Raw genomic sequence first — 27,004 nt, 5'->3', positions numbered from 1 at the left:
CACGAAGTCGGGATGTTCAAGGAAAAATTAAACGACGAGAAAAAGTCCATAACTATGAGGGTATGCACTTGGAATCAGAATAAACAATAAACGTATTCGGGATGTTCAAGGAAAAATTAAACGATGAGAAAAAGTCCATAACTATGAGGTTACGTTTATGCACTTGGAATCAGAATAAACAATAAACAGATTATGAATGAATCAAAGTTAGCGTGAAATGTAAAGATGGATTTCCATTCAAACGTACCAATTAACTCCCAGGAATCAGAATGATGGTGTGAAGGTAATTTTAGTATAAAAAGTTTATTCACATCCCCCCTCCTACCTCAAATCTCACCTCCTCTCTCTATGCAATCCTCAAAATTGGACATCTAATGCCGGACTCGTGCATATTTTGATTCCTCTAAAATAGTAAACAAGGGAATATTATAAAATGGGAATGTCATTCCTTGCATTTCCTTTCCCTATGAAATGGATTGAAAGAGATATCTTCCAGTATTCCTAGAGCTTTTAAGCCAGACTATCAATTCACTCAATTGATGAAGGCAGCACTGCAAAATTGTCAAATGAATTTGAGAAATTAACTGAGGATGTTGCAACTCTGGATAAATCATCAGCACTTGTTGAGAATGAATCTCATATTGATGGGATGGGTGATTTTGCATAAGCTTATAATTAGGTTGAGCTATTCATTATATTGTTAATTAATTTTATAGTAGAACCTCAACGTTCTTTAGTATCTAAAGATCGGAGAGCCAACCCAAGAGACTAATCAATAGATTGTGACCAAATTTAGCAATTTTATGGGCAATTATTTGTTTACTTGTCACAATTATATTTTGTATGCCAATACAACCTCTGTCTTTTGTTTTTATTTATTTATTTATTTTTCATGATTTTTATTAATTAAAACAATAATATCACGTCCACTCCAACAATGTTATCCTAAAAATTGCATTATTGCGAATATAGCAGAAAGGGCGCACTAGCAGTTATATCAGTAGGGAAAACCCAATTCCCATATTAGTACAACTATAGACGTATACATTAGCTTTGTTGATTTCAATTATAACTCAAGTAATGGTACTCCATTTAGATCACTTATTAGCACAACTATAGACACATAATTTAGCTTTGTAGCATGAGTTTTTATATAAAGGCTCATCTACTATCTTCCACACAAGACCTCTAACATTTCAAAACCGGCCCTTAGGTTACAAATACGGCAAGATAACATAAATCATTGATTTCTTTAATTTTATCAATAATTAAAATAATATAAATCTAAATTAGTTTTGTAGTTATGTAATACACACACACACACACACACACACACACACACTGCATCATGCCAAATCCAAAGATCTTAATGGCTTAATATCATATACAATCATTCACTCCAATAATGCTATGGAGGATAAGTTAACATAAATCATTGATTTCTTTAATTTTATCACTAATAAAAAATAATATAAATCTAAATTAGTTTTATTGTTATGTAATATATATACACACTTCGTCGTGCCAAATCCAAAGATATTAACGGCTTAATATCATATGCAATCATTCACTCCAATAATGCTATGGAGGTATCATCACTAATGTTTCTTTCAACACGATCCGCTTGAATTGTGGTATATGTCTCATCAAGTTTGCTGGCACTGCTAAATTTGGTAGGTTAGTTGAAGATCCACAGACACATCATATCATTTAACTAGTAATTCATTAATTATTCCGAAAACAAGTACAATATTAAGATTCACAGTCACATTATTATCATCAGTGTTCTAAAAATGGGCTTAGGTGGCGCCTAGGCGCTAGGCGGTGAAGGACCCGTCCCAATTTTGGACAAAATTATTTCGAAAAATTGGTCTGGAGCTAGGAGGCCCTAGGCGGTGTTTTTATATATATTTTGTATATTTTATATTAATTGTGTGCTTTTTTCATTTTTGGTTTCATGGTGGAAATGGTGTACCTAATTTGCAAATGATGGATTTACTACAAGTTCATCCAATAGTGAAACGAATTGGAGCACTTTTGAGGGGATACATACAAAGAAAAGAAATAAACTAGATACAACAAGGTTAAATAATTTAGTATATATCCAATCCAATGCAAGGATCATGATTCATGAACAAGAATAATTTAGTTTATCATCCAAATCCTCATCTTTATGATTATACGCTTACTATTTTTTAAATATTGAACTTTTTGGATGTATATAATTTGTGTATTCTTCTACTTCTATTTTTGCATTTTATCATTTTTTTATTATCCATACAAGTATAATTTTTTTAGGTGTAAATAGGTATTTATTTACAAGATATATAATAAATTTACATACATCCATGTAGACCGCCTAGGCGCTAGACTTTTGCCTGCTGCCCAACTAGCGCATAGCGATTTTTAGAACCTTGATTATCATTGAGTACTAATTCATTAATTATTTCCAAAACATGCATAATATTCATTGAAGATCTACAGACACATCATTATCATAAAACTATTAATTCATTAATTAGTACTCAGAGAACGTAACAGAACCACAAGTAATAAAAGGTGGTCCTCTCACATATCCTCATCAATTTCAATCAATCAGATTAAATAAATTGAAAAAGATCTACGAATAAAATTAATAAGATTTTATGTGAGGTAAAAAGAGGTAGGTAAATAACACTATCTTTAATAAAAAAAAAAAAAATCTAAAAAGGTATATTTCTGAACACGAATATTATATCGAAACATAAAATCTGGGGAAAATCTGGATTTTAGTTGTCTATGTCTAAAACCTGTAGCCGCATGACAATCATTTTGCTAGATAAAATTAAGGGTTTTTATTTATTTTTTGTAAAAATGGTATATGAGATTGACATAACGTCTCATTTTGGTTTTTGACAATAAAAATCAATAGAAGTAGTCTTGAGTTTGTCCACCATAAATCATTTTGGACATTTCGTAAAAAATTTATCAATATTCTTGTTAAATTATCAACAACCACGTGACCATTTCTATGAGTATTTTTGTCAAACCAACCTCCTCCAGAGGATACTAACCATTTTACCTAAAACCAATGTCTCGGCCCTTAGAACAAATATTGTTGGTAGAGGGACTCCGGAATATAAATAGAGGGTAAATAGTAAAATATGAAAACAATAACGTCAGCTTGTGAATTCCTAAGAATACGACGTCCCACGGTTCCCGGAGCCTAAATATTTTTCATCATTTCTTCAATCAGTGAAAAATGTCTTGCATTGGTAAGGTTGAGACTGATGTTGAAATTAAGGCTTCTGCTGTGAACTTCCACGAGCACTTCGCCAGCAGGCCACACCACATCTAAGCACTATCAGCTCTGATAAAATCAAGAGTGTGATTTATATGAAGGTGACTGGGGAAGTGGTGGTTCTGTCGTCAACTGGAATTATGTCCATAGTAATTCATTAGTGGAGCTTGATCTTAATTCATGTCCATCTCATCTTGTTCCTCAACTAGCTAGCTATATAATTGCATATCAATAAGTAAAAAAAACAAAGAAAAAAGAAGAGAGGGGTAGCGATTAGTTCCAGATATTTGATTGTATCTCTAATCTTCTATCCCATTCCCATATCAATAGCTAGAATGAGGGAAAAAAAAAGGAATATCAATGCATCCGAGAAAAAAAAAACAATTGATCTCTATCAATAAACCTGCTAAAGATCCGAACTATAAAGTACTTACTACCGATGCCACAAAGAGGTATGTTTTTAGATCTCGCATTTTAAAAACTCTTCTTTCTACATTCATTATTGTAATTTTATTGTAATTTGTAATACATATATGACATATGTAGTTAATGGCTTACCACTTGTACGCTAATATTGGTGCTCACCTTGGTGCCTAAGCATGCATAAACATGCTTGTATACACATTAGGGCTCCCAATCTCTGCGTGTGTTAATACATATGTGCACATGCATATATATATATAAACAAAAGATTTGGAATCATGATGATCATATGGCGATCATAATATGTACGTGGGATGGATACCCCTCAGCTTATAATTATATGGACGTGTATGTTTTATGGTTACAACTAATTTGCGTCATTTTTTTTTGTCGGAAATTAATTTGCGTCATTTATCATCCCGTCTGATGATATATGGATATTTGTATATTTTTATTGTACAATTAATCCGGGGCTTACCTATGCTACTACGCACAACTTCATATCGTTGCCCTCTCATTTCATTGAAAATTAATCAGAGTTCCATATAATTTCAAAAGGATCAATTCTAGATTTGCCAGTGACTCTAATTGTGCCAAATAGTACACCTACTATTTGAATTCTAAAATGTTAGATTGCTTAAAAAAAATGCTAGATGGAAATAATGATTTCACTGAGAGGAAAAAAAAAAAAAAACTCTGAAATCATGTCTATTAATACTCAACAAAATTCATCATTATTATAGGTAATAATAAGATTCATTAACGTAATTGGTAAATGTAGTATACATTGTAAATAATTTGTAATAATAGGTTATTTAAATTTCCCACATGTCAACAAGTTTGAATTTTGAGTTTTATTTAAATTTTCAAAGATAGATGGGTTTAAATTTAGAAAACAAGAGTTATAAGATTCCATCTCTAAAGAACCCTAAAAATAACTTCATGCATATTATTGCAGTCGATCAATTGTTCTGTCTAGAGCATTACTTGCAAATAGAATGCCCAATTTCTATTTCAACTTTTTTTATTTACCAAAAAAATTATATTTCAATGTTTAATGTTGTGGTATGTCTCACAACAGGACTAAATGTTTCAAAAAAATCCAAGCCATGTTCTTGATTATACCTTTGTGCTACTAATCTAGCCTTATATCTGGAAATGGAACCATCATGATTCTTTTTCAACTTGTAAACCCGTTTACTGCCAATGATAGCTCTATGTGTAGGTGGAGGAACTAGTTCCCATGTACCTTGACCTTTCAATGCATCAAACTCATCCTGCATTGCTTGTTGCCAATTGACATTTGTTGCGGCACTTCGAAATGTTGTTGGTTTTGCCAAGTCATTGATTTGAGCCACAAAGGAGAAACCTCCAGTATAATACTTGTCTTGGTCATCAATCTGTAAAGTTGGCAACTGAGGGAAAGTAGCTATAAAAGTTGAATAGTCTTTTCTTGTAATGGCTTATGTTTGCAACCTAGTTTGCATTCTTGAAACAGACTGATCAGGATGAATATGATCATGTACCTCAGGTGCGTGTAAGGGAAGAATTACATCTAATTGTGCAGGATTGTGGACAAGTAACATCAAAGCTATGTGTGGAGGAGATGAGTGAGTTGTTTCAGTAGACTGTGATGGTGTTGTTGTTGAACGGTTGCTGCTTGTCCCAATTGTACTTCCCTTTGTCTCAATAACAATTGCAATTGCTGAATTTGTAGAGCTTACACTCACTAAATCATGTGCTACATTTTTGTCAACTGAATTACCAGAATTAGGCTGCACTGGAAGTGTAACAATAATTGGAGCAGTCAAAGAATTCCTTCTTTGAGATACACCCTGAAATTGAGTCTTGGTTTCACAAACTTTGAGCTTGTAAGGAAACACACTCTCATCATGTATAACATGTCTGGATATAACCAATTTCTGAGACTGCATATGTAACATAGCACCCTTTTATAACCCTTTGCATAACCAACAAACACACATTGAATAACCCTTGGTTGCAATTTGTTTTCATGATAAGGCCTGATATATGGATATACTGCTGTGCCAAATATCCTAACATCTTGCAACTGAGGTGTAGTACCAAACAACAATTGATAAGGTGATTTCATCCCTAATGTTTTACTTGGCATTCTATTTATTAAAAACACATAATGTGCACAAGCATGGAACCACAAATTCCGAGGCAAATGAGCAGAGGTCATTAAAGTAATTGCAGTCTATATGATATGTCTATGCTTCCTCTCAGCCATCCCATTCTGTTGGGGAGTGTATGGACATGAAATCTTATGAACTACACCCTTAAGTTTCAAAAAATCATCAAACTGTTTACTCATGAACTCTCCACCTCCATCAGTTTGCAAGCATTTTATTCTTACATTAAATTGATTGAGAACAAAGCTGAAAAACTTCTGAAATACACAAAAAACTTTTGATTTATTGATCAAAGGAAATATCCATACATGTCTTGTAAACTTATCCACAAAACTAACATAGTATCTATATCCTTTTATAGACCTAGTTGATGAAGGATCCTAGAGATCTGAATGAACATTTTGAAATGGAAAATTACATGTATTTGTCATATCTAGAAGCACATATCTTGACATTTTACCAGAAATACAGAAAGAACATAGTGTTTATTAATATCCACTGTAATAACTATATTTGATTGCTTCGTTATTTCTGAAAACACTTCATTGCTGGGATGTCCAAGGCTTTGGTGTCAAACTGTAGACTTCACTTTATGTCCAAGTAATGCCACTGAATGTGGAACTAAAGAAGACAAAGCCCTTGGAAACAACTTCAGTGGAATCCAAAACAACTCATCATCCTTACTTCTTCCTTGGTATATTACATCTTTGGTTACCTTACCAGCACAGAGAAGTTCAAATCATCACATATGAACCAACAGAAGTTGTCCTTACATAACTGTTTAACATAGAGTAAATTGACAATGATAGTTGGCACATGTAAGACATTTCTTAAAATCAAAGAGTGAGGCAATGTAAGACATTTCAGTGATAAGAGTCTAGTGCACTGTGTCCTTTCTTGCCACAAATCTAACATTCCATTACTTGTCCCACTGAGCTTGGTTGAGTAGACATTTTCTAGCAATTAGGTGTTGTATCCCCTCTTTTAGAACAAATTTGACATTTAGGCACTATATTAGACCTTGTCTCAGTGTTACCAATCCAAGATTGCCTACTTCCTCCATTTGATTGTCCCCCAGAGTTTGCACCTTTATTGTTCCCATAGTTTGGAGGTCTATAGGTGCCATTCCCATTAGACTTATAACCATAATAAGGTCGATGACCATTATTATTGAACTGCCTTGGATTAGTGATTGTCCCAACAAAGCCATAAGCATTTGCAACCTCATTATATCCTTGAATCTGAGTGTGAACTGCCTTGGAAAGAATAGAAGGAAAAACACTAGGACTTGAGGGAAAAGAAGGAGGGAAAGGAAAATGATGGAGGAAAAAAGGGAATTCGAAAAGAGAAAGTCTTGTCTAATGCCCCGTGAGGGAACTTCATTTGTATAGCGTTATAGAAGCAAGAGAAAAGAGGCAAAGCATTTGCCCTTGGCAGGAAAGAAACTTGAAGAAGAGTCTCTTGCAAGCAGCAAGGAAGGGTGAAAATAGAGACAGATATCTCTTGTATCCTTGAAGGCTCTTGGGAAAATTCTGTGAGTGGGTGTACAAGGGATATGGGATTGGGTTATGTCGATTTAACTCATGTGTAACTTGTACTGTTTTTTTCTCATAGTGAAGAGCAATATCTCCGAGGACGTAGGCAGGTTTTTGCCGAACCTCGTAAATTTCTCGGTGTCTTTATTTCTTGTATTTTAAACTATTCAACTGTGGGTTTGTATGTTGGTGAAGATAATCAGCCAAGGCACAACAATTGGTATCAGAGCTTTGTTGGAAGCTTTGGTTCATTGAAGGTTCAGATTTATTATTCACCATGATGACTACAAACATGTCGTTTTCAGTTGAGAAGTTTAATGGGAAGGGCAGTTTTACTCTCTGGCAGATGAGAGTAAAGGATGTCTTGACTCAACAAGGCTTGGTTAGAGCTTGAAGGGAAAAGATGGGAAGCCTAAAGAAATGACAGATGACCAGTGGGAGGAGCTGGAGTCGCGTTGTGTTAGCACGATTCGACACTGCATAGCTGATAACATTATCAACATGTTATGGATAAGATTCTGCGCCTGCACTATGGGAGAAGTTGGAAAAACTCTATATTGCTAAGAGTTTGACCAACAAGTTACATCTGAAGAGGAGCTGTACAAGCTGAAGATGGATGAAGGCGGGAATCTCATGGACCACATGAATGTGTTCAATGGATACTTGGATCAATTGAGGAAAGTTGATGTTAAGGTTGAGGAGAAGATAAAGCCCTCTTACTTCTTACCTCACTTCCAGATTCGTATGAGAATCTTGTGACAACCTTATTGCATGGAAAAGATACAGTAAGTTTGGAGCAGGTGCAGGCTTCTTTGGTGTCTTATGATACACAAAAGAGGAAGACCATTGTTGATGGTGGGCACGAGACTGCTTTAGCTGTTCAAGGTTGGAATCGTGGAAGAAAATTGGGAGGAGGATTTGAGAGAGACAGCAGGTTCAAATCAAGCTCCAAAGGCAAGGGACCACAATGCTATGACTGCAAAGAATTCGGGCATAAAAGGATAAATTGTCCTTTGAGAAAAAGAAAGGATGATCTTGGTCCAGGTAGCAGCAATTTTGTGGCGGAAGACTTCGAGTATGCCCTCTAGGTACTCGAAGCAACACATCTCCTGGTGATGTATAGTCTCAAGTGTGGCAGGGGTTTTGCAGCAGGTGGAGCTATGGGATTCACAGGTGATGAGATGGTCCTGAAGAATGAGAAGTGTGAGGAATGTTTGTCTGGCTCGACGGGTGTTGCTGGAAATGGGTGCACTGACAAATTTCCAAGTTGCAGACAATGAAGAGGAGGAAAACCTGCTGGAGGAGACGAGGATGTGTCGAGATCCTGTCTGAAGCTAAATGTTTTTTTTTGCTTGCAGCAGCTGCACATGCATTGGCAGTGACTGAATCGGAACAGGACCAACGAGGTTGATTCAGAGTGTGCATGCTGGTACGTAAGGCCAATGGACTTTGGTACAGCTTGGCCAAGGTGGAGATTGTTGGAGTTTGTGGCCAAGTGGACTATCCTCCAAAATGCCTTTCGGCTAAAGAAAGAAAGAAAACATCTTTCCTTGTTTCAAGGAGGAAACAAGGGAAAAGCAAGGAGGAAAAAAAGGAAAAGCAAAAGGAAAAAGTTTTGGTGTCTTAAACACCCGTGAGGGCTCATTTCGGTTTAAAAAGGAGAGTAGTAGAGAGCAAGAGAAAGAGAGAGAGCAAGAGAGCTCATTTGCCTTTGTAGAAAAAAAAAAGGAGAAGAAAGAGTTCTTTTTTGCAGAGAGCAAGGGCAAGGGTGAGAGAAATAAAGAGAGCTAGAGTGAAAGATCTCTTGTGAAAGAACTCTTGGGGTAGAGTGAGGCTCTTGGGAAAATTCTGTGAGTGGGTGTACAAGGGATATGGGATTGGGTTATGTCGATTTAACTCATGTGTAACTTGTACTGTTTTTTTCTCATAGTGAAGAGCAATATCTCTCCGAGGACGTAGGCAGGTTTTTGCCGAACCTCGTAAATTTCTCCGTGTCTTTATTTCTTGTATTTTAAACTATTCAACTGTGGGTTTGTATGTTGGTGAAGATAATCAGCCAAGGCACAACACTGAGACTGTGAAAAAGGATATGAAGGAGCAAACATCACTGGACCTTGAGAGGAAAAAGGTATATGTATTGGACAAGGAACATGATATGGTATCTATGCTGAATTCGAAGATGATACTCCTTGACTATAATGCCCTCCAAAAGTGGAACCTGCATTTGGTATATGCGTTATAGTACAACTTTTCGACAAATATCAGTAATCAAACAACTACCCAGAACAACTGAAATCACAAATCCTACATATACTACAGAATCACCCAGAAAGAATTGTTCAACACAATTAGATCAGGAGGAATGAAACAATTTCTCCTGAATTCTCTAGAAAAGAACCACCAGCACTGCGACAAACCCATAACGCCATTGATGCAGCAGCAAGAAATCACTGGACGCCGAATCAAGAAACAAAGCGGACCATCAAACCTCACAGCAGAATCGCTGGCTTGATACTATCTTAACAACTATGAATTACAGATGAATTAAGCTATGCTAATGAAGACAGAAACCAGAAAATGTAGAAGAGGCTCAAAGAAGAAGATGAAGAGAGAAAGAGAGAGAAAGAAACTGAATATTCTTTATTGCTTGTAACGGTAATGAGCTTTTACACATAGGTTGCTATATATAGCATTTTACAATTGATGACTCAATACTCTCTCTCTCATTCCAGCTCACTTAACTAAGTAACTAACTTTTTAACAACCCAACTAACTTGTAACCAACTATAGCTGACATGGCATGAAGGCATACTAAGCTATCATACATCCTCAGTTATTATCTGGTGGGAGAAATGGTGGTTAAGCTTGTACATTGTGCGGCCATGGATTTAAGGCCAGTGGAGGCGGAGCCTTTCCTGACCAAAACAGTTAGAATAAAATCGCAAGATGATAGATCTTTATTTTTTCATTTATACGTGTGGAAACAATGCAAGTTCCCTCCATCTCCATGGCCTGATTAATCTCTCTCACTTGCTTACTTGGTCAAATTGTAACAAACAAAGCCTTTTCCGGTTGGAGATTTGTTGAACTTCTTAAGTGCTGTGTTTTTTGGTGTCCATATACTAAGAACTGAGCACATTTCAAGAAACACGAAAAGTGAAAATTTCTTAACTCTGCTCGGTTATGAGGTCAGTATATGTTGTCCTTATGTTATGTCCATGTTAATTACACCTTGATTAATGCTACTTGTTAATCTTCATTGGTGGTGTGGACAGTTCTAAGGTTCTAAATTCCATTCAGGTATGTGTTGTTGCTGTCATGTCCACAATATGGTACTGCGTTGGAGCAGGGTCCGGTGGCCTCCAGGATTTCCAAACAAAATAGATTCTGGAATATTATTTTTTTGAAACGTATCTTTTTATCTTAAGTTTTTTTTTCATAGAAACTAGTGTTTACAGATGCCCGCAATGCATGATGTATCAGCAACCAAAAGAGCAATAATTTATGGGTACTGCTATTCACGCACCTATATTTACCTCTCTCATAAATTCTCAATTTTCGGCCGTCAGAAGGATTGAATTGAAAAAATCAATGAACAAAATTAACAAGTGCGTGTAGAAGATAAAAAGGGATTTGCAAACAGCACTACCCAAACTTATAGTTCGTAGCCGGTCTGGGGTGCTGCTTTTGCATGGTTTATCCTTGGCGAAAGGTAGGGTGCTATGGGTTGGGTTGGGGGCTGCTCTGGTGCTAGGTTAAGTACTCTTTATTTTCATCAGCTAAAGAAGGGAAAAAAAATCTCTATCTCAAAATTTTGATTTATCATTACCTAGTATTAGTAAACTACCAAGTATACCATCAATAAACGCAATGCTTCGAATTTAGCATAATGTCAGCAGCAAAGTTTTATCCAATTTCAGACTAAGGCTTTATCCTTTCCCCTGCACTTCATCATATCCCCAAGCATCTTGTAGGTTGATGTGTACTTGTTTGTTTTCGATATGAATTCTTCATGTTTGCTTCTTGTTTCTCTGGAGGTGGAAGCCTAACAGTGCAGAAATTTGGATCACAATCTCCTGCAAAGTCTTACAAAGATGAAAACAATAGTAAGAAACTCGATCGTGGTGTTCTATGCGGTATGTATGCATGGGAATTTGAGACATGAAGTGTGTCACACCTTTTGTTGGACATGTTTTTTTTGTCAATAGTTAGGTGATACTCTGATGGGGAATGGGTACTGCCTTCATCATTTGAGTGAATTGATAGTCTGACTTAAAAGCTCTTGTAATACTGGAAGACATCTCTTTCAATCCATTTCATAGGGAAAGGAAATGCACGGAATGTCATTCCCATTTTATAACATTCCCTTGTTTACTAATTTTAGAGGAATCAAAATATGCACGAGTCCCGCATTAGATGGTCCAATTTTGAGGATTGCATTGAGAGAGGAGGTGAGATTTGAGCTAGGAGGGGGATGTGAATAAACTTTTTATACTAAAACTGCCTTCACACCATCATTTTGATTCCTGGGAGGTAATTGGTACATTTTAATGGAAATCCATCTTTCCATTTCACGTTGACTTTGATTCATTCATAATCCAATTATTGTTCATTCCGATTCCAAGTGCGTAAACGTGCCCTCATAGTTATCGACTTTTTCTTATATCGTTTAATATTTCCTTGAACATCCCGACTTCATGCCTTCATCGCCTGTGGTTTCACAAGAAAATAATCTCTATTATAAACCATAAAGTTTTACAGTTCTTTTGGTAACCATTTAAATTTTTGTTGTTGTTTTGGTTTTCACTTTTTGTGTTAGTGGTAGAGAGAAATACATAAGTCAAATGTGGGATGCAAAAGAGCGGGTATGTAGCATAAATGTATAAAAGGAAAGCAAACCAAATGAAACCTAAAAACAAATTAATATTGAATTATACATTGTGTTGTGGAACTGAAAAATATTTTTGGATTCCATAGGTGTACAGTAAAAGCATGAAAATTATAGCCCACTCTTATGAAATTTTTTACTCCACCCTTATATGTAAGTATAAACACGCCAATCGATTAACTTATTCACACCATAACATAACAATGCTATTATACTCATTCATTCTTGCTCATAAAATTAAAGACAATCCAAGGCGGAACTAAACAAGGAGGCTAGCTTGCTCTTCTTCCAGTCTTTATTCTTGAAGATTACTCAAAGTTCCATGCATGTATAAACCTTTTTCTTGGCGCTTATTCCTTGAGAAGATGGGCATCAATATCTTGAATGACACCAGAAAGCTGAGGTACTTATGTGGAGACGAATCGGTCTTGTTAAGTTTTGCATATTCCTTAGCAATTTTCGTGGAACTTCCTTCACTCTTTGGAGTGACCTGGAGAATTATCTTAATGCTTTTGTCTAGCTCCAGGACATCTGATCCCTCCAAAGTGTACGAATAGTGAAGTAAAGAAAACCAACATCCAAGTGAAAGATGAATCTATGGCAAAAATGAATGGCACTTGTCAAGAGATTACATAGGCTGTTATAAGGTAGTTAGGCAGTTAACCTTAGCTTAGTGAGAAAGCTTTGTAACAAAATATAAACAGATTTTGTAAACAGTTGCAAGTCTGTCAACAAACACAACGATTTCTTTCTCTCTCTCTAGCTTGATTCTCTCTCTATCTTCCTTCTTCTTTCTGCATTCTGAATCTTTTTCTCAAGGTTTCTGCAATCTTGACATGGTATCAGAGCCTTTTCCTTCAATGTCTCGGCCTTTCCACCTACGCGTATTATTCACATGAAAAATTACAATTATGCATCCACCGATGATCCCATCCCGTTATTCATCATGAGATGTGTAAACCCTAAGGTGCATTGCATGCTCAATATATTTCAATTCTAATAAGTAATAGCGAACTTGATGATGAGACATCAACAATAAGTGGAAAGAAAAAAGTATCCAATAATAGCAGAATTTAACCGGATCATATTGAAAGAAACTTCAACGATTCCGCTCTTAGTATTGTTGGAGTGATTGGTCGTAATTTATATGATGTAAATCATTTTTTCAACGTTAATTCACCGTATAATTTTTTTTAAAATGAGGATATATATATATATATATTTTTTCATTTTATATCTTCCAGGATCGTATCCCCATTGTTTAATTTACACACACACACACACACACACAAAAAAAAAAAGAAGAAGAAGAAGAAGAAGACTAATTAAGGCCATTTTATGTAATGATGAGCAACAAGGTGAAGATGGTGCACTGCACGTTTTATTTTACATATAAACCATATAGTTTATACATCACAATCCCACATCATAGTTTATGCATCACAATCCTATATCTGATATCCCTTCACGTACATTTATTATAAGGCAAACTCACATAGCAAAGCATTTTTATCAAGCAAAGCACGCATTATTAACACAAATATTACATATTAATGATGGACATCGCGTTTCACCATTGCATGCTTTTCCTTTCCTTAATTAATCATGCCTTGATAAAGTGAGCATCAAGATCCTTGACGATGTTAACCATCAAACCGACATATTTGTCCGGAGCTGCAACATCCTCAGTCAGTTTCTCATATTCAATCGACAATTTCGCAATGTTGCCTTCATCCTTTTGAGTGAATTGATAGACTGGCTTGAAGCTCTTGTAATACTGGAAAACATCTCCTTCCAAACCATTCAGTGTTATGGATTTGTTCTCGTCGTTAAACTCCACTTTTTCCTTGAATACTCCAACTTCGTCCCCTATGTATTCACAAGAAAGCAATTTATATATTAACCAAAGAAACACTGAAATAGACATTTGATAAACAATTTGTTTTAAGTTTTCACAAAAATGAAAACTGAAGTTATTTTTGTGAGTTTTTGTAAATTTATCTTGATTTTAATTTTCATTTTTTGAAAACTAAACATGAAATGGTTGTCAAAATGGAGTCTAAGTTTCAAATTTGAGTTGAACCAACTGCATTATTGTGGCACACCTAGATTCTTTACCGACATTTGAGTATTGAATTCAAAATCAGTTCCAATTCTTAAATATGATATATTGTTTTAATTATCCATTATATCAGTACTGTATTTTTCACTCATGGGTTAGTTGTTCACTTGTGAATTAGGGTTCCGTTAATTGCGATCCTGCTGATATTGCTGAATTATGATTAACATATAATTATGTTCTCGTCTTCAAGAAAAAAGATACACACCAAATACATATAGATATTTATATATTATGTACAGATGGCCTTACCTACACTGTAATTCCAACTTTTAATAGAGCCATGAGTTTCCCAATCTCCTGCATGCACCTGAACTCCCTGGATACTGCCAGAAGAAATGTTTGGGACGTGGTGAGCCTGTCTCTTGAAGATATTGTAGAACTTCTCAGCGGGTGCCTTAATTTCAATCTCAGTCTCAACCTTGCGCAGAGCCATGTTTACGATGATCCTTTGTTATGGTACTCAGCGATTCGTACAAGGCAGGCTCTTAAAGAAACTGAAGGGCTGCCCTTACTGCTACAATATTCAATTGTGTAATATTAATTTATTGGATAACCTTGAAAATGTACGTAATGCTTGAAAGGATCACATGAATTTCATGAAACACATTTTTTTTTTTTTTTTTTTTTGAGGAAACAGTGAAACACAGTTATTTATTAAAAAAAAATTCAGATAAAGGAAATCAGACAAATGTCGTAATAACTTTCAGTTAAGTACATGATTTGGATCAATAATAATTCTAGGATTCTATTGTTGATATCTTAAAAAATTATTGTGCACATAATTTTTTTTATATATTTATAATGAAAAATACACTTGTAAAAAGTGCTTAAATAAGATCCTTTAAATAGAAAACTAGATTTTAATTCTTAAATTAGATGAAGTTTAGAAAAATGTCTTACACGAGATTAAAAGTTGATTTTAGTCCCTAGACTCTATTTAATGCCAGCATATTAAATGTTTCTCTTTTTTATTTATAATTTTATGGTGTTCATAAATTAAATTTTATGAAAATATTATAAATTTTAATTCTCATTATGGTAACTATCTTATATAAGAAATATTTTCGTAAAGATTTTTCGGTACACATGTTTTTGCATATTTTCTTATGTGCCATTAATTTATTATAATATATTTAGGTACGAACATTTCGGTACACTAGTTTATTATAATATATTTAGGTACCAACATTTTGGTACATTAGTTTAATATCATATATTTAGGTACGGAATTTTTTGGTACACTTATGTTTTTGCATATTTTCTTATGTGCCACTAATTCACTACAATATATTTAGGAAATGACATTTCGGTACACTAATTTAGTAAAATATATTATGATACGGACGTTTAATTAGGTAGACTAATTGGAAGAACTAAAATAAACATAATGAATTAAAATGTGTATAATAATAAATAATTTTAATTTTAATATAATGAAATTAAATAAGATATCTATTAAATATTAAAAAATAATATAAATTTGAATTAAACACACATTAGATGACTAAAATCAATATCCAATCTAACATTAGGTTTTTATTGAATTTTAATGTTCTTCAAGGATTAAAGTTCAAAAATCCTTTTTTTAAATAACAATAATATCACCCTAATATTAAAGTCACTCCCTATTTTGCTTAGCTTTTAGGTACAAAATGATGTGATTACTACTTACTTTCGAACAGATAAGGTCCAAGAGAGTCACTATGAAATTATTGTAATCTAAAATATTAGTACAAGTGGCAGTACCCAAATTAACCAATCATTGGATTTTTTTTTTTTTTACAATATTATATTTTACCTTTTCAATTATCACATTTTTGTCCCTTCTGGATAGATTAAAATTTAGGTATTAAGTTTGTTCTTTTGTTGAGAAGTCATCACCAACTCCCTTGCCCTATTATTTTTTATCAAGGAAAAAGAACTCCCCATTTTTAAAAGCTGTGTAATTAATCAGGTGCAACGAAAAAAAGTTGGGATTCACAATAAAATCAAGTGTCAATATAAAGAGTAGCCCAACATTTTATAAATCTTTGTATAGTTTGGTCCCTTACTTACGTGAGGCTTTGACCTCACATTTTCACACGCCCCTTCATGTATGACAATTTTCAAGCTGGACACATGAACAACACAAATAGGTGATGTGGAGTGGCTGTTGGGCACTTCACACATGGACCAACCTGCTTCGATATAATGAAAAAACTTCATGTTCCATCGTAAAATCAATTGACAATACAGGAAGCAACCTAACCTCTAATATACCCTTACATGGTTTGATCTCTCACCGATGTGGAACTTTGTCCTTACATTCTCACAGTGCATATATATTGGAGAACTATCGAAAGAAAAACTCAAAATTCATTGTGTAATTAACAGTGAGAATACATCCTGAACAACATGATTGTCAAAAGTTATACAAAGAAACTGATATCACAGTTAGGTTACTCACAATACCTTAAGGCATGCGCTAAAGAGAATTGGCAAGTTGTGTAGTAAATTGTTCATATGTATCGAGTTGGATAAATTTAGAATAAGATCTCCATTTGCACACCCATTTCTCCTTTTACACATTTTGAGTTAATTTAATTTTTTGAATTCTCTTTTAATTCAATCAATATGAATGACATAAATAAATAAAATGTGAGAAAATATATGCGTCTATGCACTATGGGAGATCTTGCATTCACGTGATTGTAGTACTAAAGCGTATTGATTACACCCAGTCCTATTCGTGTCAGAAATTATCTGTACGAACTCGTCTGTTAGCTTAGATGGATGAGCACTTAGTTATACTTGATTATCACATGATTATATTACTGGCAGCATTTGATATATCATGACTTGACATAATTCTGATTATATTGCTATTGTACTTTTGTTACATACTTACGTAGTATGTTTTAAGGAAACTATACTTGTTTTACAGCGAGGGGTTACTATGTTCGAAAATAAAGTTTTCTTACAAACGTTGTTTTGCTGACCCACTCAACTTTGTTTTTCGCCCCTCCAGGTTTAGTAGCTGTGTTTATGTGTAAACAAGGATTCTGGCAAATCTCAATAAGTGGTAATCTTCAATGGTATAACCTTCACCCTACTTTACTGTACCATTCTTATGCTCTGCCATCACGTGTGAAAATGGTTCAATCCCGCTCACCAGCGCACTCTTTTGACTAGGCACTTTTAGGTTTAAATTTATTCACATCCTTTTAATACTACACTACACTTTATGGCTTCGTCACCCTCTAGGTGTCCACCAGCACAACTCGAATTGGAGTCCAAGTGTACATTCCGGGTCGGAGTGTGTCATATATATATGATGAGATCATACAATTGAGCAAATTAAATAATTTCAATGGAGAGGCAACAATCGTGACGGGCGAGCTAACTCTCCAAATCGCATTGAAATTCATATAACAAAAGATAAATCTTCAATCAGGCAGCCTCACCACATAATTTGTAGAAAAGCCTCTACAAACAAAGAGGAATAATTCTGCATTTGGAGTAAGATAACGCTCTACTAAAGATTTTAATAAATGAAGTGAATCATACCGTATTGTTCACAATTAAAAATCTTTGCTCCTGACAGATATGGGTATATGTACTCATATATGAAATTATTGGGGACAGAAAATTAAATACAAGGTCCTGCCATAGACAGCCTTGTGATATTCAACCCATGTCCAGCGGCCTATCTGAATTCAAGAGTGAATGAAACTAGAGTGGGAGAGTAATGGCTCTGTCTTCTATGGCCAAAGTATTAAACACAATTTAGTACATAACAGGCTGTGATGATTAATTGTTGTTGATCTAACCACAAGTCACTACTCATTACTGTTGAAGATAGAAACCATATTAGCTGAAGAATGTCTGTTAGAAATGCTGTTAGTAGCTGTTAGAGTTTGTAAGAGTTTGTTAAGTCAGTTAACTCCAGCTTAAGACACAAGAAAGCTCATGAGAGCTATATAAAGTTGTAGTAGTATCTATGTAATTCATTCAGAAGTAATACACTCAAATAGTATCTCTCTCATCAATTCCTTTCTTTTCTGCTTTCTCATTCATTTAATCTTTCTCTGAGTTCTTCATGTTCATCTGTTAACAGTTATAATATTAATTACATTTCACATAATAACATCTACAGAGAGGTTCTGTTCTAATTTAGGTATTAAACCACTTGCAGAGACTTTCCATTATCGTGCATGCCTTAGCATATCCTGATGGTGGTTTGCTCCATAATTTTCAAAGATTTGCTGGATAATGGTTTATTTTATTGGATTATCAAGTTTACCATCCGGATCTCACTTCCATTGTTTATCTATTTATATGTCGGTGGATCTTCAACTAACCTACCAGCTAGTAGCTGTTAAATGGAAAGTCTCACAGGATATGCTAATAATGGTTTATTTAAATTTAGTAGCTATTAAATGATAATGATCTGTCTGTGGATCTTCAACAAACCTACCAAATTTAATAGTACCAGCAAACTTGATGAGACATACCAGAATTCAATCGGATCGTGTTGAAAGAAACAGTAATGATTGATACCTCCATAGCATTATTGGAGTGAATGATTGTATATGATATCATAGCATTATTGGAGTGAATGATTGTATATGATATTAAGCCATTAAGATCTTTGGATTTGGCACGACGAAGTGTGTGTATAAATATTACATAACGATAAAACTAATTTAGGTTTATATTATTTTAATTAGTGATAAGATTAAAGAAATCAATGATTTATGTTATCTTGCCGTATTTGTAACCTAAGGGCCGGTTTTTATTTTTGAAATGTTAGAGGTCTTGTGCGGAAGATAGTAGATGAGTCTTTGTATCATGCTACAAAGCTAAATTATAGGTCTATAGTTGTACTAGTAAGTGATCTAAATGGAGTACTATTACTTGAGTTATAATTGAAATCAACAAAACTAACATATACGTCTATAGTTATACTAATATGGGAATTGGGTGTTCCCTATTGATATAATTGCTAGTGCCGCCCTTTTTGCTATATTCGCAATAATGTAATTTTTAGGATAGCATTGATGTAGTGGAAGTGACATTATTGTTTTAATTATAAAAAAAATCAACAAAATCATGAAAATAAATAAATAAAAACAAAAGAGAGAGGTTGTATTGGCATACAAAATAAAATTGTGACACGTAAACAAATAATTGCCCATAAAATTGCTAAATTTGGTCACAATCTATTGATTAGTCTCTTGGGTTGCTCTCCGATCTTTAGATATTGAAGAACGTTGAGGTTATACTATAAAATTAAAGGAAAACTAATGAAAAGTTCAAAAAAATTTACTTTTAATGAAAAATAACAAATAAAGGTGCAGTGAATAGTACTAGAAAAAAAGGTAAAAATGTGATTTTTCGTTAAAAGTAAATAGTACTGGGAGTGTTTCGTTAAAACTCCCTAAAATTAATTGACAATATAAGGAATAACTTAACTGACTTATAAGCCCATGCAAGATCACTACATCCCATCAACGTGAGATTCATTCTCTACAAGTGCTGATGATTTGTCCGGAGTTGCAACATCCTCAGTTAATTTCTCAAATTCATTCGACAAGTTTGCAAGTGGGTGAAGGAGCCTCAAACCCAGATTAGGAGAGATGCTTTATTTCCACTTGGGTAGTGTTATTCACACATTCTTTTTTACCTCCCACACACACTTGTTAATTTTTGTCAATTGATCTTCTTCAATTCATTCTATCCTAAGACGACAAATTGAGAGAGGTGTGTGAGAGGTAAAAATGAGTGTGTAAATAGCACCACCCTTTCCATTATGGCAACCCTCCTTTTATGTTGGTTATGTTCAGCAAAAGAAAATTGTAATTGTCCCTTAATGACCAATTTCATCCATAAACTTTAATTTTAGCCAATTACCTTCCTAAACTCTTATAATTAGTCAATTCCCCCTATTGTTAAGTTTTTGACCGTCATTTTGCTTGTTTAAATTTTTTTTCTTTCTAAATTTAAATGCTTACTCTCTCTTTAGTCTCCACTCATCAACAACCAGGCCATGGAGGAAACCTACATAGGGTTGGGCACGGCCCAATTTTGAAGGAACAAGACCGGACCTGAGTTTAAAAGAAACGGGTCGGGCCAAGTCGGGTACATTATATTTCAATACAGGAATCAGACCTAACCCGGCCCATTTCAAATGGGCCGGTCCGGGTTGGGTCCACAGATTTTTTTTTTCTTTTTGTTTGGGAAAATAGCAGCACAGGAATCCTGACCCCTTAACGTCTCCGCCTCCCTCCGCCAAGGCCACGCCCCCTCAACCCCGAATCCCTCAAGCCCCTGGAGTCCCAATCACAGGAATCACGACCCCTCAACTCCTCTGCCTTCGTCGGGGAAGACAATGCACGTTGACTGTCGAGAGAGAGGGAGTGAGATCGCAGGGAGGTGAGAAAAGGAGGAGGAACGGTCCACATGTGGTGATAGTGCTCGCCGGAGTGTACGCAGAGGCGGTGAAGGTTGCGGTGGGGTGTATGTGTGGTGTGTTTGTGCTCTAGGAAGGAGAGTTGCAAAGATGGGGAAAGAAGAAACAAGGAGAGGAATAAGGGAGAAGGTTTAAGAGATTGGGGAAGGGGGAAACACGGGGAAGTGGGGGGTCTGTCTGTGTGTTCTCAGAGAGGAAAGAGCATTGAGATAAGAGAGATGGAGACAAGGAGACAAGGAGAGAGTGTTCTCGAGAGTGAGAACTATCACGGGGGAGGAACAAAAGGAAGTGGCCTGGGAGACAGAACCCAACACAGGGGTATTTTCGCAAGTTGTACGATATTTTTAAATTGGGATGTTACACAAACGGGTCGGTCTGGGTACCCCTTTTTTATACTTCTGAACCCGGCCCCCTCCTAAAATTTCAAAGCCCCACCCCGCCCCGTTTTTCTTTTTAAAAATTAAGAATCGGCCCGTACCCGTCCTGAACCTTGATTACCCGCTTGACCCGCAGTTCCTATATCCGTTTAACCACCCCTGACCTACATCATTTCCACACTCACAACAAATGGATAAACAATAACCTATTGTCTTACGATTTTACTCTACTTGTTTGGTCAGTAAAGACTGCTCCTCCACTGCCCCTAAATTCGTGGCCGCACATTTTCACCAGCTTAACCACTGTTTCTCCCACCACCACCAGAGGCCCAAACTCCCAATCACCACCCTCTTTTTCCAGACATGGCAGAAATCTATAGGATCCGATATCACCGATCTGGTTGATTGTTGGAAGAGGAGCGTTCAAGTTTGGAAATGATGGAGGTCTCCTACATGGCTTGGACGTGTAGGAGAGTTTCAGAGAGAGAATAAAAATTTATAGAAAAATAAAAAAATAAAAAAATTTAAAGAAAAATAAAAAATAATAATAATAAAATAAAAAATGACTTTTCTACTCTTTGAAGCTGCAAACGAGGCGAACGTTAATGAAATGTTGGATGAAAAATTCAAAAACCTTAACAGCAGGGGACAAAACTGAATAATTATAAGAGTTCATGAAGAAATTGATTAAAATTAAAGTTCAAAGAAAAAGTTGGTCAAACTCTACAAATTTAGGGAGAAATCAACAAAGACTACTCTATTTCATAGATGCGATTCATAACCATAATCTATCACATAACTATGCCATACATAGGACATCCCTTCGTACATTTCTCATAATACACACGTACATAATTAAGAAAAGCATTTTATTTATGCACGTACGCATTGATGAACAAATGCATGCATGATTACATATAATTACGTTTAACAAGGCCAGTAGAAGCTCTTTCCAACCGTTGCATATGCTGCCCATATGGTTTTATTCATTAATTAATTCATTTATGCCCTGAGAAAATGAGCATCTAGATCCTGGACGAGGTTAACCATCAAACCGATGTATCTATCTGGAGCTTCAACGTCTTCGTTCAGTTTCTCGTATTCGATCCACAGGTTTGCAATACCCGTGCCTTCATCTTTTTGAGTGAATTGATAGACACCCTTGAATCTCTTATAATACTTGAACATTTCTCCTTCCAATCCAATCAGAGTTGCGGCCTTGTTCTCATCGTCTAGCTCCACCTGTTCCTTGAATATTCCGACATGGTCCCCTATATATGCATGCACGCATTCATGTTTAATTTCACCACACCAAAATATACAATCTTTCTCATTCTCTGTATGGTGTGTGTGTGTGTGTGTGTGTGTGTGTGTACATAGATCGAAGCCCCTTCCAGTGATCAGGATCTTGCTCCATTGGCAAAAACAGGACAACATGACTGCATGTACGTAGGGAACATGTGTGTGTGTGTGTGTGTGTACATAGATCGAAGCCCCTTCCAGTGATCAGGATCTTGCTCCATTGGCAAAAACAGGACAACATGACTGCATGTACGTAGGGAACATGTATTTACCGTATTGGAAACTCATAGCCCGGAGCAAAATTTGAAGGAAACAGTAACATAACTAAGAGGTCCTATGGTGTATATATACAAACATGCAAACTCATGCTATGAACGTATGATGACGTTGAGCACATCTGTTAAGGTCATACGTATATAGTTAATATTTAAACATGAATAAAAATTGAATTTGTACTTGCCTAGTTCATATTTCCAAATCTTAATAGAGCCATGTGTTTCCCAGTCTCCTTCATGAACATCAACTCCTTTGATATGGGCAGTAGAAATGTTTGGGATGAGGTGGGCGCTCTTGAAGATGTTATACAACTTGTCAGCTGGTGCCTTAATTTCTATTTCAGTCCCAATTTTACCATGCAACACCATGTTTATAAGCAGTTTTGATGGATGCTACTCAGAAATTATAAGAGAAGAATGTTAAAGTGTGTGTATAATTTCGGCTCCTACCTCCTTAAATACAAGTGACTAGAGTTAAATTGCATAATATTTTAATAGTGGGTCATCCAATTTAAGAAGCATTTAAATCATGAAACACATGATAGATAGTAAGTCATATATTTTTAAAATCATACTTCTTGAATGCAAAATCAACTCTTTAAAAATGAGATTCTTTATGAATTCTCTACGATCACCTCACAGTTTAACATCAATTCTCGTATTAACATTGTAAAATATTGTGCCAAAAATATAAGGTGACAAAGAATCTATGAAAAGAGTTCCACTTTTGAGAGTCTCCTTGGTATTTCTCTAATTGGAATCATATGAAGACAAGTTCACAATATGCATTGATAGATGGAAGGTTTGTTTATTTATCTCCGTTTTATAGTGTCTTTTCAGTTTTAAACAATGACAAAGTATATGTTATCAATTCACAATAGGACGGTATATGTTACCAATTCACAATAGGACGGTATATGTTACCATTTCACAATAGGACAGTATGTGTTATCAATTCACAAATAACATTGTGTGTAGTTTCCAAAAAAAAAAAAAAAAAAACATTGTGTGTAGTTGACCATCACACTAGTAAAATATTGTGCGTACATATGTTTATTATCATTATTTATTTTTTCGGATAGATTGATTTGTAATGCGTTTGTGTTTTTTATCAGGATTCTCTTTTTTTCCTTTTTTTTTTCCACTCTTCAGTCTTTTCCTAGTTGAATGATTACGATTAAATCACGTCAACATCTTGTATTGTCTTTTTTATAGGAAAAGAAGAAAAAATGAAAGAGAAAGAGGAGAGAACCGGAGCTAAGGGAAATGGAATGAGAGAGAATCATTTCTCTCTATTTTTTTTTGGCAAATATTAGTTTACTATCCTCATATTTTGTAGTTTTCAACATTTAGTACATCAAGTTTTTTTTATTCTAGAGTCATACCTAAAGTGTTAATTTTAAGACAGTCTCATACATCCGTTAGTCAAACTGTTAAATCTACCATTAACTGATGATATGACGCTTATGTGGATAATAACTGGATGCCACGTGTCATTAAGGGTCACATGGATTTTTTTGAGAAAGGGTTCAAAAAAAAAAAAAACTGAAACCGTCTTCTACCCCCGCACCCTCTCACCCTCCCCCTCTCTCTCTCTCTACCTCTCTCTCTCATCTCTCCTCTCTCCTCTCTCCTCTCTCTACCTCTCTCTCCTCTCTCTGTACCTCCCTCCATTCTCCAATCTAGCAAAGATTCAATCTTTTCCCAATTTCAAATACGGAGGAGAGAAAGCAGCTTTCCCTCTTTCTCTGCAATTTCTAGGGTTTATTGAAGAGATCCCGACCCCGACCCGATCTTCTCCGCTACACCACCCATTTCCCACCACCGTGATGTTCCTCGACAGCGCCCCGGTTTCTCAGAGCTCAAGCCTGCCTACTTTGCCAAAATCAGAGCTCGAGCCCACCTTGGACAAACCCTGCAAGAAGATCCTTCTGCCACTGATTTCTTCATCTCAGCCAGAGCAAAATCATAGGTTTTCTACATTTTTTGGTTTCTGGGTCTGAGAGTTGCTTTGTTTCTGGGATTTTACAAGGAAGAAGAAATGAGAAAGGAGGAAAGAAGGAGGAGAGAAGGGAGGTTGCTTTGTTTCGGTTATTATTATTTTTATTTTTTTTGAACCCCTTCTAAAAAAAATTTAAAAAATTCACGTGAACCTCTTAATGACACGTGACGTCCAGTCATTGTCTACATAGGCGTCACGTCTTCAGTAAACGACAAATTTAACAGTTTGACCAAAAGATATATGAGACTGTCCCAAAATTGACACTTTAGGTATGACTCTAAGGCGAAAAAAAAACTTGATGTACTAAATTTTGAAAATCACGAAACATGAGGGTAGTAAATTGATATTTACCCTTTTTTTTTTTTTTTTTTTTTTTTTTTAGCTAAAAAGTCATTACCAACTCCGACTTTCTAATAAAACAAAATAGAAATGATAAAAAAAAAAGTAGGGGGATGACTGATGAGGTAAGGGTATCCACAAATGTTAGATTCACAAAATCTTGCTAAATTAATGTTTTTAGATCTATGTCACTTAATACTACGGTCTAGTGATATTCATTTTTATTTGTAAGTGAGAGATCTTTGGTCTGATTCTCGCGCAAAGGAAAATTTGAACCATATTATTGATAGTCTATTGTGAAGCTAAGCACATCTTTTTCTCTTAGTGTAGATAATATCGTTTGTTAAAAAAATATATATATTTTTAGATCTTTGAAGATTTTCATTGCCAATGGATCATCCCTGACTTGCATTATTTATACATATAGTCTATTCAGACCATAAAAAAATATTGTCTATAAATAATATCAATTATTTAACATTGCACCACGCTGCCAGAGTGTATGAAGACTTGTATTACAAGAAATCGTTACGTGGAAGATTGGAGAAAGTGAATGGAAGATTGTATATACAACAAGTACCAATAATTCTCTTAAAAAACGCGTGAGGATGAATTTTTCCTCCTCATCCTACCACGAGTTTATGGTTCCAGGATGTGGATTGTGGACACTCCGTAATGTCTAATATAATGGTGGTTGCTGTTGAACAATCTTTTGTTTTGACAAGTTATAGAATAACCTGAATTCTCTAAATTACGAACGGAGAATTTGAACATAAAAAAAGATATTTTTTTAATGTGTTCAGAACACAAGCACATACAACATACGCCATATGTCATTAAATAAGTAGAAAGATACTTGACAAACAAAGATATTGTGGACAAACAAATTCGAGTCATTCATTCTCACAATACATGTTACACGCACTTGGAAGACGAAGTCAAATAAAATTAACTAAAAACAAGGGAAATTGGTCATTAAAGGACAATTACAATTTTCTTTTGCTGAATATAACCAACATAAAAGGAGAGTTGCCATAATGGAAAGGGTGGTACTATTCACACACTCATTTTTATCTCTCACACACCCTTCTCAATTTGTGGCATCAGATCGAATGAATTGAAGAAGATCAATTAACAAAAATTAACAAGTGTGTGTGGGAGGTAAAAAAGAATGTGTGAATAACACTACCCAATTGGAAATAAAGCATCTCTCCTCATCTGGGTTCGAGGCTCCTTCACCCACTTGCAAAATTGTCGAATGAATTTGAGAAATTAACTGAGGATGTTGCAACTTCGGACAAATCATCAGCACTTATTGAGAATGAATCTTATATTGATGGAATGAGTGATCTTGCATGGGCTTATAAGTAAGTTGAGCTATTCCTTATATTTTCAATTAATTTTATAGTATAACCTCAACGTTCTTCAATATCTAAAGATCGGAGAGCTAACCCAAGAGACTAATCAATAGATTGTGATCAAATTTAGCAATTTTATGGGCAATTATTTGTTTACGTGTCACAATTTTATTTTGTATGCCAATACAACCTATCTTTTTTGTTTTTATTTATTTATTTTTCATGATTTTGTTGATTTTTTTTTAATTAAAACAATAATATCACTTCCACTCCAGCAATGCTATCCTAAAAATTGCATTATTGCGAATATAGCAGAAGGGGCAGCACTAGCAATTATATCAATAAGGAAAACCCAATTTTCATATTAGTACAACTATAGATGTATATATTAGCTTTGTTGATTTCAATTATAACTCAAGTAATGGTACTCCATTTAGATCACTTATTAGTACAACTATAGACATATAATTTAGCTTTGTAGCATGAATTTTTATAC

The 27,004-nt window shown here is 35.0% G+C and overlaps 2 protein-coding genes across 2 annotated transcripts; both read right to left on the bottom strand.

The window, feature by feature from the left end:
* Positions 1-13,641: 13,641 nt before the first annotated feature.
* Positions 13,642-14,949, bottom strand: LOC103931883 (MLP-like protein 28). Its single transcript, XM_048572846.1, has 2 exons — positions 14,654-14,949; positions 13,642-14,151 (listed from the first exon to the last, which is right to left on the bottom strand). Exons 1-2 carry the CDS (start codon positions 14,835-14,837, stop codon positions 13,886-13,888), a joined length of 450 nt encoding a protein of 149 aa, XP_048428803.1. The 5' UTR covers positions 14,838-14,949; the 3' UTR covers positions 13,642-13,885.
* Positions 14,950-21,437: 6,488 nt separating this feature from the next.
* Positions 21,438-23,218, bottom strand: LOC103931882 (MLP-like protein 328). Its single transcript, XM_009341422.2, has 2 exons — positions 22,995-23,218; positions 21,438-22,503 (listed from the first exon to the last, which is right to left on the bottom strand). The coding sequence occupies exons 1-2, from the start codon at positions 23,176-23,178 to the stop codon at positions 22,235-22,237; spliced, it is 453 nt and encodes a 150-aa protein (XP_009339697.2). The 5' UTR covers positions 23,179-23,218; the 3' UTR covers positions 21,438-22,234.
* Positions 23,219-27,004: the final 3,786 nt, after the last annotated feature.

This window comes from the organism of the source record quoted next, unplaced genomic scaffold (genome assembly GCF_019419815.1).
Source record: "Pyrus x bretschneideri cultivar Hongxiangsu unplaced genomic scaffold, Pyrus_bretschneideri_v1 Contig63, whole genome shotgun sequence".
Classification (NCBI taxonomy): Eukaryota; Viridiplantae; Streptophyta; class Magnoliopsida; order Rosales; family Rosaceae; genus Pyrus; species Pyrus x bretschneideri.
Note: the sequence above shows the minus strand (reverse complement) of the source record. Positions and strands in the feature narration are given on the sequence as shown.